Source organism: Cricetulus griseus, chromosome 3 (genome assembly GCF_003668045.3).
Source record: "Cricetulus griseus strain 17A/GY chromosome 3, alternate assembly CriGri-PICRH-1.0, whole genome shotgun sequence".
Taxonomy (NCBI): Eukaryota; Metazoa; Chordata; class Mammalia; order Rodentia; family Cricetidae; genus Cricetulus; species Cricetulus griseus.
The window spans coordinates 37,318,419-37,342,782 of record NC_048596.1 but is presented as its reverse complement, the minus strand read 5'-3'; the positions used below and the strand labels follow the sequence as shown (position 1 = coordinate 37,342,782).

At 47.0% G+C, this 24,364-nt stretch overlaps 1 protein-coding gene across 3 annotated transcripts in view; it reads left to right on the top strand.

The window, feature by feature from the left end:
- The window catches only part of Apba1 (amyloid beta precursor protein binding family A member 1), a 205,784-nt gene extending 183,415 nt beyond the window's left edge, over positions 1–22,369 (top strand). For 2 of the 3 annotated variants that reach the window (XM_027406509.2, XM_027406508.1), the window contains exons 6-13: positions 196–228; positions 1,218–1,304; positions 2,275–2,460; positions 5,187–5,366; positions 7,410–7,622; positions 16,780–16,899; positions 18,005–18,145; positions 18,713–22,369. In XM_027406509.2, coding sequence (XP_027262310.1) covers positions 196–228; positions 1,218–1,304; positions 2,275–2,460; positions 5,187–5,366; positions 7,410–7,622; positions 16,780–16,899; positions 18,005–18,145; positions 18,713–18,784 — 1,032 coding nt within the window. In that variant the 3' untranslated portion in view covers positions 18,785–22,369. The remainder of the gene's footprint in view (positions 1–195; positions 229–1,217; positions 1,305–2,274; positions 2,461–5,186; positions 5,367–7,409; positions 7,623–16,779; positions 16,900–18,004; positions 18,146–18,712) is intronic. The other variant, XM_027406510.1, reaches the window with a different exon arrangement.
- Positions 22,370–24,364: the final 1,995 nt, after the last annotated feature.

Genomic DNA, 24,364 nt, shown 5'->3' with positions numbered 1-24,364 from the left:
TGCAATAAACAGAACCAAAAGTGGGTTCTTTAAAACGGCAAATTACAATGAAGCATAAGAAGTTCCTTCATGCCCTTAAAGTGGGGTTCTTAAGCCCATCTTCTCTCACACATGCTTTATGCCCCTAAGCAGTGTTAGCATGTCAGTTCCTCTTTCTAACTATTCTCCTGTCTCTGTTTGTTCCATGCTAAGCAGACGGCCCAGAAATTAGCCAAAAGCAGGAAGAAGGTGCAGTACAAACAACTTCATCACTTGGTGTTACGCCTGTCCTTTTTCTTTTATGTTTTTCCTTTTTATTATTTCGTGTTTTTGTTTTCTGCATCCAGCAAGTTTTTTGTTCCAATTTCGTTTTGAATCGCTCCATAAGCCAGCCTTTCTCCAAACTTAGTTGCCTCAAGTGGCCATTTTCTGTTGCTCATTTGGTCATTTCACTTCAGAGGAACGTCAGGGAGCAGATTGGAGATGCTAAATGAACCCTCTAGTGTGGAAGCTGCAGCCATTCAGGAGCAATGACACATCATTGCAGGGGCCTGGGACTACTCAATTGCAATACATTGGATTTGAGGATTTCTCAGATTGCTGGATGCAAAAAAAGAAAACTCGCTAATAACCACACATGTGCAGGGTTCAGCCCTAAATGAGCCAGGCTGCACTTTGGGGATTGTAGAGCTTCTAGGTATTTGTAAATTACTCTGAGGATGTGAGGCATTGGGGGCTCTTTTGTAACGGGGTGGCTGCAGGAGCAGGCAGCTGCTTCTGTGTTGCTGTGGTGATGTGTGAACATGAAGACCCTCTTACCAGAACTGCATCCAGTGGCTTCATTTGTACCTACTACAGACATTGTCTTCCATCAGCTCTGGCAGTGTAAAGTGAGTGAGTGACTGTTCCAGGGTCCTCACTATGAGTTAGCTGCTCTTACTCTTCAGCCTCCAGAACCCTTGCAGAAAGGGCCACTTGCCATCATGTCCAGAGTTAATCTGTTGCTGTAGGGGAAGCAGCAGAGGGGATTCTACATTCCCCTGTAACATAGAAATGCTAACTCTTGCCCATGTGTCTATCCTCTCTGTAGTACCTTCAGCTTTGGCAATTTAACCCTTGAGTCTGTGTTGCCGTTCTGGTGACTGTGTCTTGGTAACCCAGTGTGTGAGCTAACCTTTCCCCATGCCTCTGGGTTAAGGTAATACAATAAAACTGCTTTTGATGCATTTTCTTCTTAGGCTCCTGAAGGTGAATCTCAGCCCATGACTGAGGTGGATCTCTTCATTTCTACCCAGAGGATCAAAGTGTTGAATGCAGATACACAGGTACCAGCTTGCTCCCACCATTCTTGGGGGGTGAAGGCTAGTGGCATTCTCATATAGGCTCCCCCTGCCTGTAAAGTGGCTATCCCCCAGGTTTTGGGCAACTTGTGTGATGGGACCTGGAAACCTGACTGGGGTGACAAGGGAATGAAAAAGGAGACACACACATACACACACACACACACACACACACACACACACACCAGCTGAGATCTGGTGGACCATGTGCTGTGATGGAGATGTCCCAGCAGCCTAGAAACTCAGTGTGTTTACTTTATATATCTGAACAAGGAGGCAGGTTTGGTTCATCTCAGTAGGCGGTCTCTCTAGGGGAGCAGTCTCAGGCTGTAAACACTGGGGAGGACAAATCTGGGTTCTACATTCTCCACACATAACACATGGACCAAGGGAGGGCTTTGCCATCCCCATAGATCTGAGATGTTGGGATCCTTTATGTAACTATGCTCATGTCGCTCAGGACTTCATCCACTGCCCACACTGGACTCCAGTCAAGCTCAAAGAACTTTGTTCACAAAAGGCTGATGCTAGGTAGGACTGTGACTTACTTCTTAAAGTACAAAGGAAAACTCAGAACATGTGTGTTGTCTGTCACTCCAATGAGTTCTCTGGGAAAGGGGACTCATTAGCCTTGTTTAAAAGTGGACACACACACACACACACACACACACACACACACACACACACACACACACACTGGCGTTTAGATTTTATCTTTTCAGCTTCATCACCAGAGAGTCTACATGCTATGAAATGTTTGATATTTCTTGTTTTTCTCCTGTACATACCTCCTGTTCTTCACTGACCAAGGAAAATGTCTCAGTCTGGCAGTAAGGGCTTTGCCCTGACCCACCGCTGCTGGGTTCCATCCTCAGCCTGGGTGAGGAAAGAAGATACCATCTCCTAAGTTCTTGGTCCTATATGCCACTCACCTGCCCCATCCTTTCACCTCTAGGAGCCTATGATGGATCACCCTCTGAGGACTATTTCCTACATCGCAGACATTGGCAACATTGTCGTGCTGATGGCCCGCAGACGGATGCCTCGCTCCAACTCCCAGGAGAATGTGGAGGCCTCTCACCCATCCCAGGATGGAAAAAGACAGTACAAGATGATCTGCCATGTCTTTGAGTCTGAGGACGTAAGGCTGGCTTCCCCAACCTCCCTCTGGGTGACCTGAATAGCCACTAGGTGGCCAGTTTCTCAGGACCTGAATTAGTCTGGCTCATCATATATTAAATGTATTTATTGAGCACCGACTGAATGTCAGGCATTGTTCTAGAACTGCAGGTGTAGAGCTGAATAAAGAGCATGAGTTATTCTTTGTGCAGGTTGAAAGGGGTAGAAAATAAATAAACCAACTTAACAAATTATACATGGGGAATGCTTTGCTGTAATACAAAACATGGTCAATGCACAGAGGGACAGAACTAGTTCAAGTTTTTTTCAAGGAAGTAACATTTGAGCAGAGACTTAAATAAAATGATTTTGGAAATAGCAAGTGCAAAGGCCCTGAAGCAGGGGAGTGCCGAGTGTGCTTGAGGAAGAGCCAGCATTCTTTGAAAGAGGGTGACCCAAATTGCCACGCTAAAGACTCTAAGCAGGTCTTCATGGCACCAGGATGTTTGTAGAGAGAAATTCAGAGCTGTGTAGAGCTGTCCTGCTGTCACAGTTAGTGTCCTCCCTCCTCCCAGTCCAATAACAGGAGCATCACCCCTGTGGCCCAGACATTATGAAAATGTTCACTGCTCTGTACCAAGCCAGGATCCCGGACCCCATTCTAGCAGGAAGTGAGGTCAAATCAGAAAGGTGCATTCACAGCAGAGGTGTTCTTTCATCCAATCCACAGTGGCTCTGCACTGTGTTAGCACCTGACCTCCCCAGGCACCTTACCTCCTGGGACTTGCTTACCTAGATGCAATAAATTGCCCTCAAGAAGTGAGGAGGCCAAGGTAGTCCCTCACTTCATAGAGAACCAGAGCTGCCATAGTGGTGGCCACCACCAGGAGATGCTGACATTCATTTTCAAGTCTTAGCAGCAATGCCTCTTTCTGTCTCCCTCTGCACTGTGCTTTAAGGCTGTGGCTGGGATGGAGCACAAGAGAAATAAATGGTGCCAGGAAAGTTCATGAGTAAAAATGTAGAATCTTTAGGCTCCTGGCTTCTACAGGCCAGAGAGAAGGCTCACCAGCCTGTGAGATCCCCACAGGACCCCTGCTACCTCCATCTAGCATGGAGTTCATAAGAAAGAGTTTCTTCCTCTATTTTTTATCTACACTGGGGAAGAAAAGAATAACCCAGTGGCTTTGTTTTCACTATAACCTGGAGCAAGTGCATTGTTCTGTAGCTGAGGGCTGAGCTGGGCTGGGCCAGGCTAGGCTAGGCAAGGCCCCCTCCCCATGAACAAGCAAGTACGGGATGTCTGTATGCACAAAGACCAAAAGAGGGTGTTGGGTAGCGTCCTCTATCACTTTTCCACCTATGGCTCTGAGGCAGGGTCTTTCCCTCAGTCAGGGGACTCACATTTTCTCAGTCAGGCTGGAAGTCAGCAGGCTCACTGCCTCTGCCAGCCTCTTGAAGCTGGAATTATAGACATGCACAGCTTGTTATAGGAATGGCAGAATTTTAGTCCAGTCCTCATGGTTATGCAGCAAGCACTCTTAACCATTGAACATCTCCAATTTCCTTTATTTTCTACAAAATAACTTATATCCATAAGTATAATGAAAGGGGAAAAGAGGTTAAGATAAAATCATGACACTATAAATGTTTGGGCTCAGCCATCCCCAAAAGCGTCATGAAGCAGCCAGATGTTGGCACCTGCTTACTTAAGTTTGACTGTGAGAACTGTATTGTATTTGATGCAATACTGTAGGTATTTTCTACTTGACATTTTGAATTGAGGGCTAAGCAAGAATCCATATCTATAAACACAAGCAGAACCTTCATGCAACATGGTGAATGCACAGGCTGACAGAGATGTGTGTAGTTGGATGTTTTTCTCTGTCTCTCCTGGTCCCACTGAACCAGTTTCTCTCCTACCCATTGGGTCCCCATAGCTGCTTATATTAAGGCTTAATATTAAGTATATTTGTTTGGCCAATAGCTCAGACCTATTACTGGCTAGCTCTCTCATAAATTAACCCATTTCTATTAATCTATATATTGACTCAAGGTTATAGCTTATGGGTAATGCTCCAGTATGTTACTCCTTTGGCAGCTATATGACATATCTCCCTGACTCTGCCTTCCTTCTCTCTGCTCCTTTGTTTGAATTTCCCACCTAGCTGTATTTTTTTCTGGCCATTGGCTGAAACGGCTTTATTCATTAACCAATAAAAGCAACACATACTCACAGCATACAGGATGACATACCACATCAAATTTATCATTGACAATTCATGCCATAACCGCAAATGAAACTTATAAAATCTCAAAGTACCATTTTCCTTCACTTTGGTAGTAGTATTCTTAAAATCTGCAGTATAGCAGGGTGAGTCTTTATATTAGAATCCGGTCATGGATACCATGATTAGAAACGCGTGTTACATATAATGAATGTCCAGTGGGATATCCAAAGCTTGTATAGACTTGATGTAGAATGACTTGTCATAGTGTATGACTGTCCTTTGTATAGTAGAATGTCCAGCATCTCTGACTCCTAATGACTCCCATATGGGCACAGTCATAATCACAAACATACTGATTTTTTTTTCAAATGGTTGCTGGTAGGCACTGGTACCCTGATATAGGATGACTGGGTGACCTGCTATTTAGGACCCTCAAATGCCACAAGGAATCATCCAGAGGTGAATGTGCCAGGAATCTCCCCATTCACCACTGTCTTCCCCTATCCTGCTGCTATAGGCCCAGCTGATCGCACAGTCCATAGGACAGGCATTCAGTGTGGCGTACCAGGAATTCCTCAGGGCCAATGGGATCAACCCAGAAGACCTCAGCCAGAAGGAGTACAGTGACCTGCTCAACACCCAGGACATGTACAACGATGACCTGATCCACTTCTCCAAGTCGGAAAACTGCAAAGATGTAGGTACTTCCTAGAACTTGTTTCCAGGCTGAGCCAGCTGGCTGGGGCCCTAGACGGTGGGGCAGCCCTGCTTTGGAAGGAGAGGCTGAAAACTGTGGTGTGGACAGGACACTCGGTGGCTCCCATGCCTTTCTCTGGCTTCCTCTCAGGAGACCCTATCATTATATACTACCAAAAACAAATATAGATGATAGGCTGCACAGCCTCTGCCCCGTGAGAGAATTCTATAGGTATGGATACAGGTCCTGACCTCTGTCCTCACGAAGCCCACAGTCTAGGAAAAGGCACTGAAAATAGTGATATGCCAGCTCAAGCACTGATGAAAGACAGCTGCCCTTGGCAAAACAGATCACACGATCACACAGTAGGTGCTTCACCCTCAGATGTTCCCGACTGAGCTCTGCAGAATGACTGGAGGGTGCCAGGGCCAACCAAACCAGCCTGGACTTCCAGGTGGCTGGAATATTCAGGGACAGCAGAGTGGAAGGGTAAGAACCTGATGGTTAGAACGCTAGGATGTCAGGAAGGAGGTGACTCAATTGGAGCAGGAAGTGCCGACAGGAGAAACAGTGTGACAATTTGGAAGTCCAACCAAAAGGGTTAGACTTTATCCTCCAGATAAAAAGAGCTTTGAACAAGAACATGGGCTTTTGAGCCATTAGGTGTCTTGAGTCAGACTCCTTGGACCACAGGTCCTAGGCGAGGATTCTTGTTCAAGAGGTTCAATGGAAGTCTGCACTCAGAGCAGATGGGGAGTTGGGGGAGGTACTAAAGAGGAGTATGGTCTTGCTGGGCATGACCTTCTTTGTGAAACACAGGGAAGGGGACCTACAGGTAGCTGTACCCTCTGCCCATATTGGTCCAGGATGGGCAGGGATATATTCATTGGTTCGGGCTGCCATAATAGACCCCACAGGTGAGGCAGCTCCAACAACAGACAGGAATTGCCTCTTAGTTCTGGGCTGAAGCTCAAGGCTGAACTGTTGATAAGTCTGAGTCCTCAGGACTGGGAAGAAAGGCTGTGTTCACACCTCTCTCCTTGGCTCACAGATGGCCTCTTCTCCTCATGTCCTAGTGTCATCTTCCATGTGTCCAAATCTCCTCTTAAAGCACATCGGATTGGAGCATGCTCTAGTGTCCTCAGTTTAGCTCAGTTGCATCCGTAAATACCTTTGCTCTGTGTTGAAGCACTGGGGGAGGCACTAAGATTAAAACCACAGCACAGGACTTAAATGAGGGGAAACGATGCAGTGTGTAACGAGACTGTCTTGCACTTGGCTGTGGGAAATGCTTCAGGGAAGTGACCCACTGCTGCTTAAGCAGCTGGGAGGAGTGGGCAGCATATGGGACCGTGGCTTAGGACTAGGGACTGGGCCCTAGTACATATGTATGCAGACTCCATTGGATGCCTCCAAAAGGTCTTTCTTTTCCTGGCATCTCTGCTTACCCCCATATACTACTACTGTCCAGTACTAACTCTTGCTTCCTTGGCAGCCACCAGAGGCCACAAACATATTATCTGTGTCCAGGATCTGTTCTTGCCATGTGCATCCCTGCCTTTTGGCTGTGACAACTTCAGTGTCACTCTCTTTCCTTGCAGAGAAGTGTTTCATGTATTTGTTTTTTACTCAAAATCTTAAATGCTGAAAATAATTTACAGAGCGCTGTGGAATGAGAAAACCTGTGCATAGACTCCAAAAGCCACTTATGGATTAAAGTGTAACAGGCCACCAAACCTCTCACTACTACAAAGGACAGCTGATGTTTCAAAAGAAAACAGAAAAGCCTGGTGCCCCTTGTGTTTGTGCCTGAGGTCAGATTGGTCATATGAAATGAGGGTGAATTCTGAGGTCTAGATGGGTTTGTGTGACATGGTTTCTTACAGACCCCAGATGCCATGGATGTAGAGACGCTAGGAGCTCACCTGGACTGACATCCTCAAAGAGCTGTCTTTCTTTTCCCCAAGCAGGCAGGGGACCAGCTCTGATACCTATCCCATATGGCTGCTGATACAGGTTTTCTATGTGTTTTCCTCCCTGCAGGTTTTCATAGAGAAACAGAAAGGAGAAATCCTGGGAGTTGTGATTGTAGAGTCTGGCTGGGGATCCATTCTACCGACTGTGATCATTGCCAACATGATGCATGGAGGCCCCGCAGAGAAGTCAGGGAAGCTGAACATTGGGGACCAGATCATGTCCATTAATGGCACCAGCCTGGTGGGCCTGCCTCTGTCTACCTGCCAGAGCATTATCAAGGTACCTAGGCCTGAGAAAACCTCCTCAGTAGCAGACCTGAAATAATGTGAACTAGGACTGCCATCCAGTCCTCAATGCTTGTGAACATGTTTAAGCCCAGGCACTTAGAAAGACACAGCTACAAACGGTATAGACTTGTACTCAAAGCAGCTAACCCTCAAGTTGCTATTATAAGTTTCTCCATAGGTCAGGATCACGAGTAATTTATGAGACTTCTGTAACACCTGCTTCTAATCCAATGCCCATCATAGGTACAACTCATCAGTTAACTCACTTCCTCCCATGTAACGCAGGCTCAGCCCCAGCAGGATTTTTCTCATCTCTATAACCCGTAGTCCTTTATAGCCAGCCAGATATACGTGAGGTGATTTACCACCTTCTATAGAGCTCACGGGAGTGCTCCTCGGAGAACACTGGTGTGGGTCAACCTGCCCCTTCCAAGCCGCTGCCTGAATGTCATAGGGAGAAAACCTGTTCTAGTCCACATGCTCATTCTTGTCTGCCCACACTGATGCTATCACGAAAGAAAGGAGTTAAAGAGAAAACGAATGTTACTACTTGAGGGGGAACCAGCTTTTCTTCTTAGCTGTGAGACAGCTGCATACATAGCCTTTAGAGGACACTGATCCTTGCTGCTTGTGTAGCCAGGATGACACTGTAGCATCTTTGGCCCCAGAACCCCATACCCAGCATGTGGGCAGGCTGGGGTGCTCAGTTTTCCTTGGTCCTGGGGGTTTCAAAGAGAAAACCACCCTGGAGGGTGGGAAGTGAATCCATCTGTACAGTAGCCATTCGGTGCTCAAGAAAACCCTCAAAAGCCAACACCCTCATCCGTGGAGCTGGTGCAAGGCTGCAGGTGAGCGTAGCGGGCAAGGTGACAGGCATCCCTGTGGTATACTTGTTCCTTAGTATACAGTCATGTGTGGAGAAATAAGTTCTGAGAGAGATGTCATTAGACGATTTTTTTTCTAAATTTTTGTTGTTTATACATTCCCAACCAAGTTTCCCCTTCCTCCACTCTTCCCAATTTCACACACACACACACACACACACACACACACACACACACAAACCTCCCTCTATTCTGCTCCCATCTATTCCTCCTCTGCTGTCTCTCTTTAGATACAGGCAGGCCTCCCAAGGATATCAGCCAGCCAAGATATATCCGTTACAGTGAGACTAGGCTCCTCCTCGCCTATTAAGGCTCAATGAGGCAATCAGTAGGGGGTCTAGGTCCCAAAAACAGACATCAGAGTCAAAGATAGCCCCTGCTCTCACTGTTAGGAGTCTCACATGTAGACCATGTTACAAAACTATAAAATATGTGCAGAGGGCCTACGTTAGTCCCATGCAGTCTCCCTGGTTGTTGGTTGTCTTTGTGAGCCCCTATGGGCCCAGGTTAGGTGATTCTATGGGTTTTCTTGTAGTGTCCTTGACCTCTCTGGCTTCTACAATCCTTTCTCTCCCTCTTCCATAGGATTATCCCAACTCTGCCTAATATTTGCCTCGGGTCTCTGCATCTGTCCCCATCAGTTTCTGGGTGTAGTAGTTTGAATATAATTGGCCCCCATAATCTCATAGGGAGTGGCACTATTAAGTGTGGCTTTGTTGGAGTGGGTTTGGTCTTGTTGGAGGAAGTGTGACACTGTGGGGGCAGGCTTTGAGGTTTCCTATGTTCAGGAAACCATCTAGTATCTCAGTCAACTTCCTGTGGCCTGTATATCAAGATGTAGCCAGCACCATGTCTGCATGCACGCTGTTATGCTTCCCACCATGATAATAACAGGCTGAACCTCTGAAATCCAAACTAAATGTTTTCCTTTTAAGAGTTTCCAAGGTCAGGGTGTCTCTTCACAGCAATAGAAATCCTAACTAAGACATTGGGTGAAGGCTCTCTGATGACAGTTGGGATAGGCATCTATGAGAATAGCAAAACATCATTAGGAATCATTTCATTGGGGTTTTTGCCACTTGTGTTTAGATCTATTCTAGTTCTCTGCAGTATCCCACCCGGTCCTTGCTCTCAGGGGTGAGCTCCCTCTCAGGATATGGGTCTCCAGTCATTAGTTGGTCACTCCCACAATTCCTGTGCCATCTTTACCCCCAGCACATCTTTATAGTCAGGACAGATTGCAGGTCAAAGGGTTTGTGGCTGAGTTGACGTCCCAGTCCCTTCACTAGAAGCTTTGCCTGGCTACAGGGTATGGCTGGTTCCAGCTCCATATCCCCCATTGCTAGGAGTCTTAGCTATGGTCAACTCTCATAGATTCCTGGGAGTTTCCATTGTTCTAGATTTCTAGCTCATCCCAGAGATGCTCCCAGATTCCAGTTGTCTCTCCCAGTACTTTCTCCCTCCAGCTTCCCCCAGCCCGATCTCTTCTGGCCCCACACCCATTTCTCCTTCCAGACCCCTTTCCCTGTCCACTGGCAATGTCCATCCTATTTCTCCTTCACAGTCAGATTAATGCATCCCCCGCTCCCCTTGAGTCCTCCTTGTTACTCAGCTTATCTTGGTCTGTGGGCTGTAGTGTGATCCTCCGTTACAGCTAATATCCTCTTATGAGTGAGTACATACCATGTTTGTCTTTCTGGGTCTGTGTTACCTCACACAGGATAACCTTTTCTAGTTCCATCCATTTGCCAGCAAATTTCCTAATGTCATTGTTTTTAACAACTGAGTAATACTCCATTGTTTAAATGTATCTCAATTCCTTTATCCATTCTTCAGTTGAGGTATGTCTACATTGTTTGCAGTTTCTGACTTTTACAAGTAAAGCTGCTATGAACATAGTTGTGCAAGCACTAGCACAGGACACAACTTCCTGAATAGAACACCAATAGTATAAGCACTAAGATCAATAATTAACAAATGGGACTTCATGAAACTGAAAAGCTTCTATAAGGCAAAGTATACTGTCAAAAGGACAAAATGACACCCCGCAGAGGGGAAAAGATCTTCACCAAACCCAGATCTGACAGATAGCTAGTATCTAAAATATATAAGGAACTCAATAAACTAGACATCAAAAAGCCAAATAGTCCATTTAACAAATGGAATGCAGATCTAAACAGAGAATTCTCAACAGAGAAATCAAGTAGCCAAGAATCATGTAAAAAAAATGTTCAACATCCTTAGCCATTATGGAAATGCAAATCATTAGGCAGTTTTGTCATTTTCCAAACATCACACAGTATTTACATAATTTAGGTCAGTCACCTGTTGTGGCCTTGTGGTAAAACCAAGAGAGACAGTAATTATAGGACCCATGAGGGGGCTAATAGCATAACACAGCATACTATCTTACAATTAGTGTGTTTTAATGAGTAGGAGTACATCCTAAAATAATGATATAAATACAGCATAATAAATATATGTAAGCTAGTAACATAGCCTTTATTAAGTATTTTGTGCATACAAGCATGTGCATGCACACATGCTATACTTTTATGCATAAATGTTGGCAATGTAGTGAGCTCCACAAATATCACCACAGACATGAGGAGTGAGTTATGCTGTGGGGTTAAGATCCTATGGACTCTCCAAGTGTCTTAGGATTTTATTGCTGTGAAGAGACATCATGACTATGGCAACTCTTATAAAGGAAAACATTTCATTGGAGCTGGCTTACAGTTTCAGAGGTTTAGTCCATTATCATCATGGTAGGACATGGTGGCATGCCAGCAAACATGGTGCTGGAGAAGAAGCTGAGAGTTCTGCCCCTTGATAGGCAGACAACAGAAAATGAACTGTCACACTGGTCATAGCTTGAGCATTGATGAGACCTCAAAGCCCACCTCCACAATGATGCACTTCCTCCAACAAGGCCACACACCCTAATAGTGCCATTCTTTATGGACCAAGCATTCAAACATATGAGTCTATGGGGACCATACCTATTCAGACCACCACACCAGATAATAGGAACTTTTCATTTCCACTATTGTCTTACAGGACTGCTACAGTATATGAGTTATAGTTGACTAAGATCACTGTGCAGCATATGGCTGTACAGAAATGATGAGATCAGAAAGTCTGCTTAATACAGATATTCATTCAGATATGTTTACTTAACCTTTGTAAGGTACTCAGATGAACCATGGAGAAGCCATGCATGGACAAGATAATTACATTGCTGAAAGGAGATGTAGCAACATAGAAGTGAAAGGCTACAAGAGTTTAGGAGAGGAAACATCTAACTTTGAAAGTTTAACTTTGATGAAGTTAAAACCTAGCTTTGTATCAGGAAGGACAGTGTGTTTAGAGGTGTCTTCTTGAATTGACAGACAATAGTCTGGCATGGAGTCAAGGGGAAGAACTCAGCCTGACCTGCAAAGGTTGATCTGGAATTGTCATGGTGACCTCTACTGAAAGGCAGGACCACTGCCCACTGGCCTGCCCCCTCCCTTCTCTCCTATGAACAGATTACTTGTGTGTTCTTGTGAGAAATGCAAAGTGCTGTGTGGTCCAGACAGTGGGTAGGTCCTCACCCAGGAGCTAGACATGGCAAAAAGAGGTGACTGGCCCCACAGTTACAGAAGCCAAGGGCTGTGCACCCAACACTGACCAGAGGGCAGTTGTGGATTAGCTCATTGAACTTATGACTTCTGGTTGCTCATGAATTTCTATGCAACAGGTACTAATGTCACCCATTGCATGAGTAGGGAACTGAGGCACAGAACAGCAACCACACAGCTGGCCCTTGGTAGAGACAGATCACTCAGCTAGTGAAGAGACACCCCCAAGATATCCCAACCGTCCAGGGATGGTGTCTAAGTGGACATTGTCAGCCAGAGGTAATATTGCATGCCCCAGAAGCCAGGAGACTGTCTTAGCTATCTCACTGTGAAAACAGTGATATAGGCACAGCCTGCAATGCACAGGACAGCCACCTCCACAGCCAAGACCTATCCAGCCCCACTGTTGATTGTGCCGGTCTTGAGGACCTGTGTGTGGAGTGCAGAGTTCAGATGTGATAGGGAAAAACTGGTGAGTGAGGTTAGCGAGGTTGACTTTATGGGGAGTTAAACTAGGTCTGAAAAGGGTATGAGGTAGGGAGAGGGGTATTTTAGACTGAATATGCCCCCTTTAAAATACATGTTAAAGCCCTAATCCTAGTGGCTGTTGGGAGGTAATTAGGTCTTAAGGGTGATGCTTTCATGAATTGGATCAGTGCCTTTATGTAAGGGACCCTATGGGGCTCTCTGCTTCTCTTCTTCCATATGATAGCAACCAGAAGCCCACAGTCTGCAGCCCAGATTAGGGCCCTTATCACCTGACTACCAGAACCCTACTCTCAGGCTTCTGGCCTGACTAACTATTAGAAGCCCAGTATATAATATTTTGTTGTGTCAACCCAAGCTGGGGTGTGGGGGAGGAAGGGGAGACAGAGAGACAGAGAATGAATGAATGAATGAATGAATGAATGAATGAGAGAAACCTGGATGAAGGTGGGAATAAACCTGGGTTTAAGAAGCAGGAATTTCTGATAACTCCTGGCCTTATGTCAGGGCCTGACCTTCCCATAAGCCACCCTCTACCTGAAACCCCAAAGGCTCAGGGTGCCCAGCTGGCTATCCATTAGACCCCAACTCTCCTCTCACCCACCTTACATGAGGGACCATGGTGTCTATGAGGTCAGCCTAACCACCTTGAATGTTGCCTGGAGACTCAGCTCTGTCCAAAAATCACCAGCTCAAGGTGAAAGCAAAGCTTACTCAAATGCAAAGAGAGGCCCTGGAGCTTCCTGTGGAGGAAAGGTCAGGTCATTTGAAGAGCTGAACTTTGATGTCTGGAAACAGAATCTCCATGGACTGGGAAGATGAAAAAGCAATGTGATGATGAAAGCAACAACGGCTGAAGAGGAGGCCTGAGAAAGCCTTGGTGGCCTCCCTCAGCAGAGATGTGCACAGCAGGCAGGTCCAGGTAGAAACTGCTAACACTCTCAGTGTTCTGAGAATCTCAGCTTTGTTGAGCTGAAAAGTCAGATAGCCTACCTGTGGCTTGTCTTGGCTGAGGAACTCCCAAAACCAGTGCCACTCTTACAGTTCTCTAGACATCACCCCACTTTGAGCCTGGACCATGATAGACGCTCACGCTGCTGCACCCCAACCCCTCAGCTATGGCAGAGAAATGTCTGGGCTTCAGAGCTTTCCTGTCGTGCTTTCATTTCAGTAGGTCCTGGTCATCTTGATCAGTCATTGCTTCTCACGCTCACATGAACCACCCAGGGATCCTGTTGAAGTGAATTATCTGTTCTGACAAGTCTTAAATGGGACTCCACTTTGTAGCAAACTCCTGGGGGAGGTGGCATTGCCAGTCTTCTGGCCTGCGGCCTGAGGGATAGGAGTCTACAGCGATGTGTTCTCGTCTTGCCACTAGGATGCTCGTTAGCCTTTCTTCCCCCAGATTACAGGAAGGAGAATATGTTTCTAGTTACAGAAACCCTCTGAATTCTTTTTTGCCTAGCTCTTACCTTTCCAGTTGTAGTTAATTCCTAAAGCATAGTCATTGATAGACGAATTGTGCTAACATCTCTCTGCTCATGCCCTTGCCCTCAAGTACTGCCCTCTAGACTTCCATTCTTTTCCGACCTAGTGCCCCAGCTTCCCTTTTCTTCTCGAGTATCATGGTTTTGCTCTTGTTGCTATAGATATCACTCTGGCTTCATCCCTCCCCACTATATTTCTTAATTTTCTGTATCATTCACTGTTGTCATAGAGACGAACTGACCATTTATTTAATTGGCACTCCAACAAAATGGCAGGTTGGAAATCTAAGTTAATGGGACCCAACTTGAAATACTGATTAGGGAGAGCAGAACAAGTCATGTGCTGGTTATTTCAAATTGTCATTTCTGAAGACTTATGTTGAAGCACATTTTCTCCAATCTTAAAAACTATTTTGCCAAGGGACCCAACAGGCATCTTAAACCAATTCACCAGAGCAATGGGAAATTTGTAGGTAATGCTTGGAAAGTTGTTTTATTCTCACGCTTTTTGGTATATTCCATAAGGTCTTCCAGATGGCTGGGTACAAGCATTTAAGCAGGTGGCTTTGTGTGAAGGACCATGACTTCTACATGCAGACCCCATTGCACTCAGTTCATGCTCCACAAGTTCCTGGCATTATGGTGTGTGGTCTGCAGGGGATGTTGTGGGGTGGATTTAGTGGGACCCAAGCTGCCTCGGATCCCCCATCTTAGTTCTGACACACACTCTCTGTGCCCTCTCTTAGCCTCTCATGTCCCCCCAGTTCCAAGAGACCTGGCGAATCTTATTCCCACTAGTATCCAGTGCCTAACCCATTTCTTGTCATGTAGGTGATTTTTAAGTGAACAGAACAGAGGAGGTGTGCTAGGAAAAATGTAATATTATGTAGCCAAGGTCTGGCCTGCCTCACTTCTGGATACCTGCTTTGATGTTGGGGACCGAGTCTGAGTTTTGAAGCTTGAAGGCTGAGTTTCAGTGTCCTAGGTTGAGGCATTTATGAAGATGTATATAGAAACTGGACCTGACAGAGACCTCAGTTCACCGTGGAGAAATTCAGGTAGAGCAAAGTGCCTAAGAGCCCCCCTGCTTATGGTAAAGGAAACATGACAGACTTTCAGGTCTAGGGACATCAGCACTGTCTTCCTCACCAAGCTATGCTTGTCTCACTACTGGGAGCAGAAAGCCTGACCCTCTTTCTGTTGTTGACATGACAATGAGACTTGCTGTCCGCAGAAGGACAAAATCTTTACTGGTATCTTATGCAGAAGATGCCCACTCAGTCATTCCACTTCTCTTCAGCAAGGAGTCCCCTAGCCTGTTTCAAACCACTGGGGACACTGGCGATGCCACTGTGAGTATGAGCATCAAGTCACAGGGGGTACTATCTCTAGGAGTTATCTTGGACCTGAATAAAAGCTAGCTTTTCCCCAAATCCCTTCCTCCTCAAATTGCTGCTCTCTCTCAATCTCTCTCTCTCTCTCTCTCTCTCTCTCTCTCTCTCTCTCTCTCTCTCTCTCTCTCTCTCCCTCCCTCCCCCACTCCCTCAGTCACCCACCTCAAGACCCTTTTACCCTTGCTCCCTTTGAGAAGAGTCTAAGCCGACCCTAAGCCCTTTCTTAGTCAGCTGCTGTTGGCAGACAGGAGTCCAGGCAGGAAGACAGGCATTTCCAGAGATCTCTGATCTCCTGGCCTCAGCTGTAGCAGCAGGGCCTCCAGCCACATCAATGTGATTTGTTTGCTCCAGGGTGCAAAATTGACCATTTCTCTGCACAGTATCTCTTGAACGGGATGTGATACATCCTGGAGCCTCTCCACACTGGAGAGCCCGTGCAGGGAAAGAATCAGAGAGCTTTGAGCATACTCTCCTCAGAGCATCTGTTCTTGCAAGCAGGAGGCAACCCGAGGAAGAACAGGCCTTCCCCAGAGCCAGCAGCACTGGAGGGGGCATGTTTATTTCTGGGCTGGTTTCGGCCTGGTCCACACTTCTCAGCGTGTATCTGATGAGGTGGTAGGTAGGCCTGCCTGAGGGAGGGATGGTGTGGCCAGTGTGTGGGAAGCTCCCAACAGGCTCTGAAAACTCTTCCCTGTTCATAATTAAAGGCCAGCTTTTCTTCCACAACCCATTCTGGCCTAGAGGAGGGGCAGGCGACCAAGGATGAACCCGTGTACAATCCTAATGTTTCCTTTTCTTCATGATCCCAAGGAGGCAACTGCTCACAGAACTTCAGTTGTAGTGGGAATACCCATGAGTTAGAGGTCTCCAGATGCAGAGTGGGGAAGAAGAGGGCAGAGACCAGAGAGAATCAGCTTTGGGAACGAGCTGCTGCTGTGAAGTGTCCTTTGTTAGGAGTCGCTGTTAGAGTCTGCCTTGTAGAGAAAAGAGCCTGTGTCTCATGAGGCTTTCTACCAACAGTGTATATGCACCCTCAACTTTCAACCACATGAGACTCTTCTTATAGCTGTCCTTTTGCCAGGTCCCTCGACACATTTTCCAGACACCCATCTCACACAGACTGAATGGGTCCAGGGAGGCCTCATGGCAATGGCTCCAGCTCAGGCACACACAGCCTGACTACAGGTGTGGGTACTGCCTCTGTGTCCAGCCATGTCTGCTTTCATGTACTCTGCCTGACTCTGTGGGCTCCACTGTACTTCATTCATGTTCAAGGGCTTAAAGAACCAGTCCCGAGTAAAGCTGAACATTGTGAGGTGCCCTCCGGTGACCACAGTGCTAATAAGAAGACCAGACCTTCGTTACCAACTGGGATTCAGTGTCCAGAATGGAATTGTAAGTACATGTCACACCACACCCTTTTTCAAGATACTGAAAAATGGAAATGTGGGTATATTGAATCTTTTTCCAGCTTGGCCCATTGCCTTCATCTTTTCATTCAGTAAATAGATTTGGGATTTTCAGTTGTGATTTGGTTTTTTTGGGGATGGAGGATGTGCTAGGGATGTGTCAGGCAAGCATTCTACCAAGGAACCACAGCCCTAGCCCTAGATCCTTGGTGTGGCAATCAGCTACAGAACATTTGGCCTGAGAGCATCTTAGAGCCAGAGAACTCACTCGCTCCAGACCCACCAAACTCCCTTGCTACAGATCTTGTCTGCATGAACTTCTGAATAATGAAGATGCATGGTCCAGGGTGTAACATCAGCTTTACTAAGTTCACAGGCACTCTTGTTTACTGTGTAAGGTGTAGTCACCCTAACCTGCCTCAGTAGGAGGGTTCAGTCACCAGTGGTCACAGCCTAACCATATGCAACAGCTGGCTATATCATTGCTTCCACCCATCAAAGAAGTGAGTTTGGCCAGGGACCACCAAATCAAGAACAACAGGTACCTCTCTCCTCTGGCCACACCATGGAACACAGTAGGCTTCTAGAGCCTCTTTGGATCATGCAGTAGTGATCCTCAAATACAAGCTTCTGGCATCAAATAGTTCCAGGGGTAAGCCTGCTTGAGACTATGGAAGGCTGACTAAAACACTGACCACCAACAGATAGGCCCAACATGGATGGAAAGTGGTCAGAGTTCAGCACACTAGGAAGTTCACACCTGTCATACCCCTGTGCAAAGTCTGCACAAGGCAGCCCAGTAGGCCTACAGACCCTACTTTTACTGCTGCTGTATATGCACTAGGGGTCATCTGCAGGATCTTGTGCATGCTAGTTAAAAATTCAACCACCAAGCTCCATACCAGGCCACAGAACCCATTGTTCATAAAAAGAACCTGAGAGATTTAAATGCCCCAGGCCTCACCAAGTCAGCTTCTAAGGGGAGCTCATGCTAGAGCCTGAGGGCCCCAGGGAAGACCGTCTTCCACTCCCACAAGGTTCAAAGATGTGGCGCTGCCCACTAAGTGTAATCTGCTGTTCACCTCTGGTAGATCTGCAGCCTCATGAGAGGGGGAATCGCTGAGAGAGGAGGGGTCCGCGTGGGACATCGGATCATTGAAATCAATGGCCAGAGTGTCGTAGCCACACCACATGAGAAGATCGTCCACATCCTCTCCAATGCTGTTGGGGAGGTAGGAATGAGACCTGGGGCTGAACACGGTTGAGGTACTATGTGTGCCCCTGGCACATGCTGGCCTTTCACACTCATTTTGTGTTACTACTCTGTGACTCCCCCAAATTCTCTCATTTTCCCCAATTAATTCCACCAAGTGGGGTTGGAAGACACAAATTAGATCCAAGACTCACAAAGCCGGCAGCCCCCAGCACTGGCGTAGACTCACATCATGTCCTAACTACATTTCTGGGGCTTCCGTTCTTGCTTTAGTAGCAGAGCGGTCTTAGATGGGCTGGTGCTCCCACACTGCCAAGACAGGAGATGGAAGCAAGCAGCCAGAAGCCCAGAGCCCTTCTTCCCATGGAGCTGCATTTTATTTTTTCAAAGGGTTATGAAAACAAGAGCCTTTCACTGAAAAACTAAGCCTTACCCAGATTTTATCATTTGCAGTCACCCTAAACTTTTTAGAAAGCCTATGAGCTTCACTCTTCCTAGGCCAAGTCAGGCAATTGGGAGTGGGCTGTCTTGGAGACTGTGTATTGTGAGAGGCTCAGCCCCAGCTAACCTGGCTTTCTGCCCTCAGATCCACATGAAGACGATGCCAGCAGCCATGTACAGACTGCTGACAGCCCAGGAGCAGCCTGTTTACATCTGAGCCCCACCTCCGTGGCGGCAGCGTGCATGGAGGACTCTCCTCACCGTGGTTGTGTTTCTTGTGCTGCTGCATTGTGTGTCCACTGAGACATTCCCCTCTCGCACCCAGCGTTTGGTCTTACACGGGAAGAGAAGGATGGGCAAACACCTCTTTGCTCTCTGTCTCTCTCCAGTTTGCTTTTTTTAATGTTCCGTCCTTAGTACCAGGGGAAGTTTTGTGTGTGCCCCCTTGAGCGTGGAGGACAGCATAATTAATATCTACCTGGGATCATTGTGGAGGGCCTTTGGGAGTCCTGAAGTGGTTGTCACTGCCCAGGGGGCCATCATCCCAGGCACATACTTCCCTGGAGTAGCTCCCAGAGGCAGCAAAGGAGCCGACTGCGCAGTGCCTAAAATTCAATTGCTGATCTCCCGCCCTCCCTGCCACATCTGATGGGAAGATAGTAGGGGCAGCCTGCTATCTAGTTAGGGCTTCATACATTCCTTCTGCCTGGAATTTCTGAGCCAGTTTTAAATCTCTTCCACAGTTCCTTTTAGTTTCAGTGCGTGTGCTAATACAGACCTAACTGCAGAGAAAGGGGAAGAAACACCCTGGAGAAGGCTGCTGTGATCCTGTAAAGATCCTGGGAAGTCACAGGGCCTCTGAGACTTCCGAGATTGTCACAAGGTTACCAATCTGAGGGTAACCACAGGCAGGTACTATCTTCCTGTGAGCTTGCACAAGCACTTACTACACACACACATTCCCTGCAGGGTGTCTCATTTGCTCTCTACCTGTATTGAGGTAGGCTGGAAATCTAGCACACAGCCTGTGGGGAACCCCCAGTGCCCCCCGCTGGAAGATCCCTTCTAGCAGGTTGACACATGCAGAAAGCGGCCAGCCTTGCCCTGAGAAAGAGGCCCTCCTGATCCCATAGCTCTAAGACTCCCCCACCCCACATACACACTGGAGGTTCTTGAGGGACAAACTATGATAAGGGTAACCTAGTGTCATGCGTCCTGCCCCAAGGCTAAGCCAGCCTGGGCCCTTTCACAGCCACTCAGGAGGATGTGGTATTTCAAAGGCTAGATAAACTAGATAAGTCACCAAATCAAGCAGACTTCATGCTTGGTGTTGGGCCTAGGAATCCCCAAATGTGCTCCCCAAACAGCATCTACTGTCTTCGAGGTCTGGGAGTTTGCAGCTAGTGTGGAAGGCTTAGTGTCTCCATCGGGTGCCTCGTGTTCTGAACAACGTCTCAGTCTAGCACATGTGCTTTCGTATTATTCTGAGCCAGTCCCCACTTATTCTTGGTCCAAAGAGCAGTTTGTTTCCATGTGGGACATGGTGAGCTTTTGTTTTTGTTTTGTTTCATTGATGACCTCAGTAGAGACAGGGGAAGAAAAACTAATATATTTTGTAATATGAATATAGTCCCTGTCCTCTGCATCTAGGACATTTATGTTATGGTGTCTGTGGAAGATGGGCGTTCAGGGAGCCCTGACAGGGAGGATGGATTTGTGGAGGGAAGCGTGGGGTCTGGGGAAGGGAGAGATGGGAATATAACAAGATGAGGAACAAGAAGCTTCTGACCTCATGAGTTGTCTGGGCAGAATCAGGAAAGCCCCGTGCTTGCAAGAATCTTCAGGGGAGCCCTCAGCTTTACTCTAGTACAAAAGTCCCAGTGATGCCACCAGCTGTCTGAGAAGTGACAGGGCTGCTGCTGCTACAGAGCCGTGTGGGCATTGGAAGCACAGGAGCCCAGCTATCTGAACTTGTTTTTAAGGGTGTCCAACCAAATGCTCCTGGGTGACCACGCCCCAGGTCAAACCCCTGCAAGTATGAGGAGCAGAAGCTATGCCCAGATTTTCTTCGCCTCTCCTGAGCTAACTAATCTGCTGGGTATCCAATATAATCACACACTGAAAAGTGCACTCCAGCTCTCCTCCCCCAAGACCGATGGAGAGGACAAAAGAGATATCATTGCTGGCATTTCAGGCATTGGGGAACTTGGAAAGTGTCTTGAGAGGCTTATGCTTGTCCGATCCAAGGAGGCCACCATGGGGATATGCCCAAGCACAGGGACAGGAAGACAGCAGAGGCTGGCCTGGGACTGGTCAGGGACAGGCTCCACAAACACATCACGCCCAGTCTAACCCCCAAATAATCACAATGAAGTGTCTTCATCCCAGGGAAAGAGGAAAGAGAAAAATACTTTCTATTCTTGTTGTACCGTGGAAGCTTTAAGAGGGCCTAAAAGCCAAGCTTTTCTTGTGAGCTCTTCTAGAGAATTGTTGAGCGTGATTGGAAGATTACCTAGTCTTTTGTGTTAATCAGAGTAGTTCCTCTCACCCAAAGGGAGAGCTGTCAGAGCCTGGTCCAGGCCTGTGGCTGAAGCCTGCTCTTCCTCAGTTGGCATCAGGCTGAGTGGTTAAACTTGGGGTCGGTCTCCACTGGCATCCTCATTTACATACTTACATATGTAAATATCTCATCACCCCAGTGAGGAGGCCTACTATGTACTCAGCAGACTTCCCCAAACTGCAAGGCGCAAAGCCACTCTGCCTGCTTAGTTGGGACATGATGTGACTCCTCTTTGGGGACAGGCTCCCAGATTCACCATCCCCCCAGTTCAATGAGGTTGCACCACAACCCACGCTGCCTCTGCCTTCTCCAGCGGGAACATTTCAGGGAGCTGCCATCAGCCTTGAGTTCATGAGAGGAAGAAAGCCCCACAGATAATGGCTGGAGCCCACTTCCTGAGCGATACCTTCCTCCCACACCACAGCAGGCTCCTGGGGGGTAGAGCAAACAGCAGGCTGCCACCTCCCTGCACACGGGTTTGCTTTCTGAACATTGGCCTTCAGGGAGTCCAGAGTAACCTACTACCTCCCCCATTGCTCCCCATCCCTCCCTCCTGCAGCCCCACCCACACCTATGCTCCCTGCTGCACACTGATGAAAACCCACCCACAGAGCCCTGCTCAGGTCTCTCCACCCACTGGTGTAGCTGTCACCAATGTTTACAACCAAGGGCCACCTCTTGCTAATGTTTTAACTCTCACCTTCACAAGGCTACCTGTTGGTTTGCGTTTCACCTCCGTCTGCTCCTTCCCTGGTTAGGGTCCACTTGAGCACACAACTCTGATTTCATTTTCCCTCCACCAAGGCAGTGTGTGATGACCGTGTGGGAATGAAATCTCTTGTACATACTTAGCACAGCACCTGGAGTATGAACTCGCACCCCATTCTGTAACGGGGTGCATTAGCGCTTACTGTAAAACATCGGGAAAAGTATAGTATTGTATTTGTAACAATATCGTTCTTTGTATACACGAAACTCAATGATCTCTATATATAAATATAAATATATATAAATAAAATATATCTACACGTGAGCCTGGAATGTTGACACTGCACACACACTGAATGTATTTCCTCTGACAGTCTGGTCACCAGTCCTGGCCCACCCTCACCTTCTTTGTGCCGTGGCTGCAGTTGTCTGGTTTGGGGTTGTGATGTATTTAATGTGCTATCTCCTTATTTAACTGAACGCTAATGTCTGTATAAGAATTGCTGCAACAATAAACAAGGACTTCGCCTCTTAGCCTGCCTGAGTGCCTTTCTGTTTGAGGGAGGACTGGGGCTCCCTGTGCAGGGAGGATTTTGTCTTCCTTAACAGGCCATTTCCAGCTCTAAGGATTGTGGGAACTGGTTGCTAGCAGGTATTTATCTGGTAAAACTGGCTCAGTGGCCTGTTACCCCACAGTGTTCCCAGCGTTCCTTGGGGCACGCTAAAAGGGAGAAGTGGCCCTTTGGGTGTCATGGGAGAAAGGACCCTATAGGTGTCATACTTTGTATCATCATTAAAGGAAGAACAACCAAAATTAATCCTTCCCTCTGCAATAAAAAACAGAAGTGGTCTTCACCTAGGGCTGGGGTCAATGTGGAAAACAGTGCCTCAGGGGACCAACCTGAAGATGCTGTGAGAATACCCCGAAGCCTTTTACCTGGTACTCTCTGCAATTCCACTTTTCAAAGTTTGGTATGGTTTTCCTGCTGCCAAGGGCATGAGTGGAGCAGCAGGGCTCCCGAAAGAGAAGGCTGGTGCCCCGCTAGTGCCCCAGTCTTGATTAGAACAATTTCCCTGACTGTCCTGAAAAACTAGTTGCAGGTCCCTTAGGGTCTGTGCCCTGCAGCTGCTGGAAGCCCGGGGAGGTAAAGGCTGGGAATTGTTATTGTTTTGTTTTGTTTTATGTTTTTATGAATTTTTCATTTATTTTACATACTGGCCACAATTTCTCCTCCTTTTCCCCTCCAGTTCCCTCCTCCTCACTTCCATTCTGTTCTCCCCACCCCAATCCACTCCTCCTCCATCCTCTCCATTCAGAAAGGGGCAGGCCTCCCATGGAAGTCAACAAAGCATGGCACATCTAGTTGAGGCAGGTAAGCCCCTGCATCAAGGTTGGGAAAGGCAACCCAACTTGGGGATTGGGTTCCCAAGAGGCAGCTCAAGCGCCAGGGACAGGCCCTGGGAATTGTCAAAGTCTCATGCAGCACCGCTGTGCTCCACCATCACTGGGTCTTAGCTATCATACTTTATGTCTCTGTAACAAAATGCTTGAGGCTGAAAAGCTTAAAAAGATGGTTGTAGACAAAGACCCTCCAACAGGAGCACTAGCTTGGGGACAGGGTTCTTGGGATCTGCAAGCGCTCCTGGATGGAGACTCTGGACCACCCTGGCTCCAGGAAGAGAACTAAGGCTCCAGTGGCATAGATTTGCAGCCTAGCCTGCTTCAACTCCAGCTGCTTCGGTCTCCTGCCTCCAGTACACCATGCAGGGTTTGGTCCTGCCCCTCCTCACTGCACCAAAGATGGATTAAAACATGAGTCGACTATGTGCTGTTTACAAGAAACTCACTTCTGAAGACACGTAATAGACTAAAAGTGACGGGTAAAGTGATGGTTCGTTTTCATTGTGCACTTAACTGCATTTAGAATCACACAGGAGGTTGGAAAGACACGGATCTGGGTATGCCTGTGAGGGTGTTTGCAGATTAACTGAGGTGGGAGAGATCCATCATTGTGCCTGAAAGAAAGAAAAATGCAGTATAGATCCGAACCCCAGAGTTAATAGAAGAAAAAAAAATAAAGACCAGAGGAGAAATAAAAGAAAAATATGAACCATTAGCAAAATGAAAAGTTGGTCTTTCCAAAAGTAAATTAACAAACTGAAGAAAAGAGAACCAAATCAAACACAAAAGCAGAGAGAAATACAGCTTATACTATACAATACAAAAGCATTAGAGGTCATGAACAATGCTATACCAAAAAAAATGATAAACTAAAAAAAATGGACAAATTCCTATGCATATACAGGAAGACTGGGGCATGGAGAAATAAAACACTGAAAAGACAGATGACATGAGTCTATATTTAGACAACTCCCAAGACTCCACCACTGGTTGGGGACAAGATACAAAACAGGCTGGAGTCAGGAGTGTCTCTACAAAGCAACAGTGAATTGATTAAAATGGAAAACAGTAGCAAAAAAAAAAAAATTATCCAGGAGGAAAAAGCTCCACAATGAACAGTATAAAGC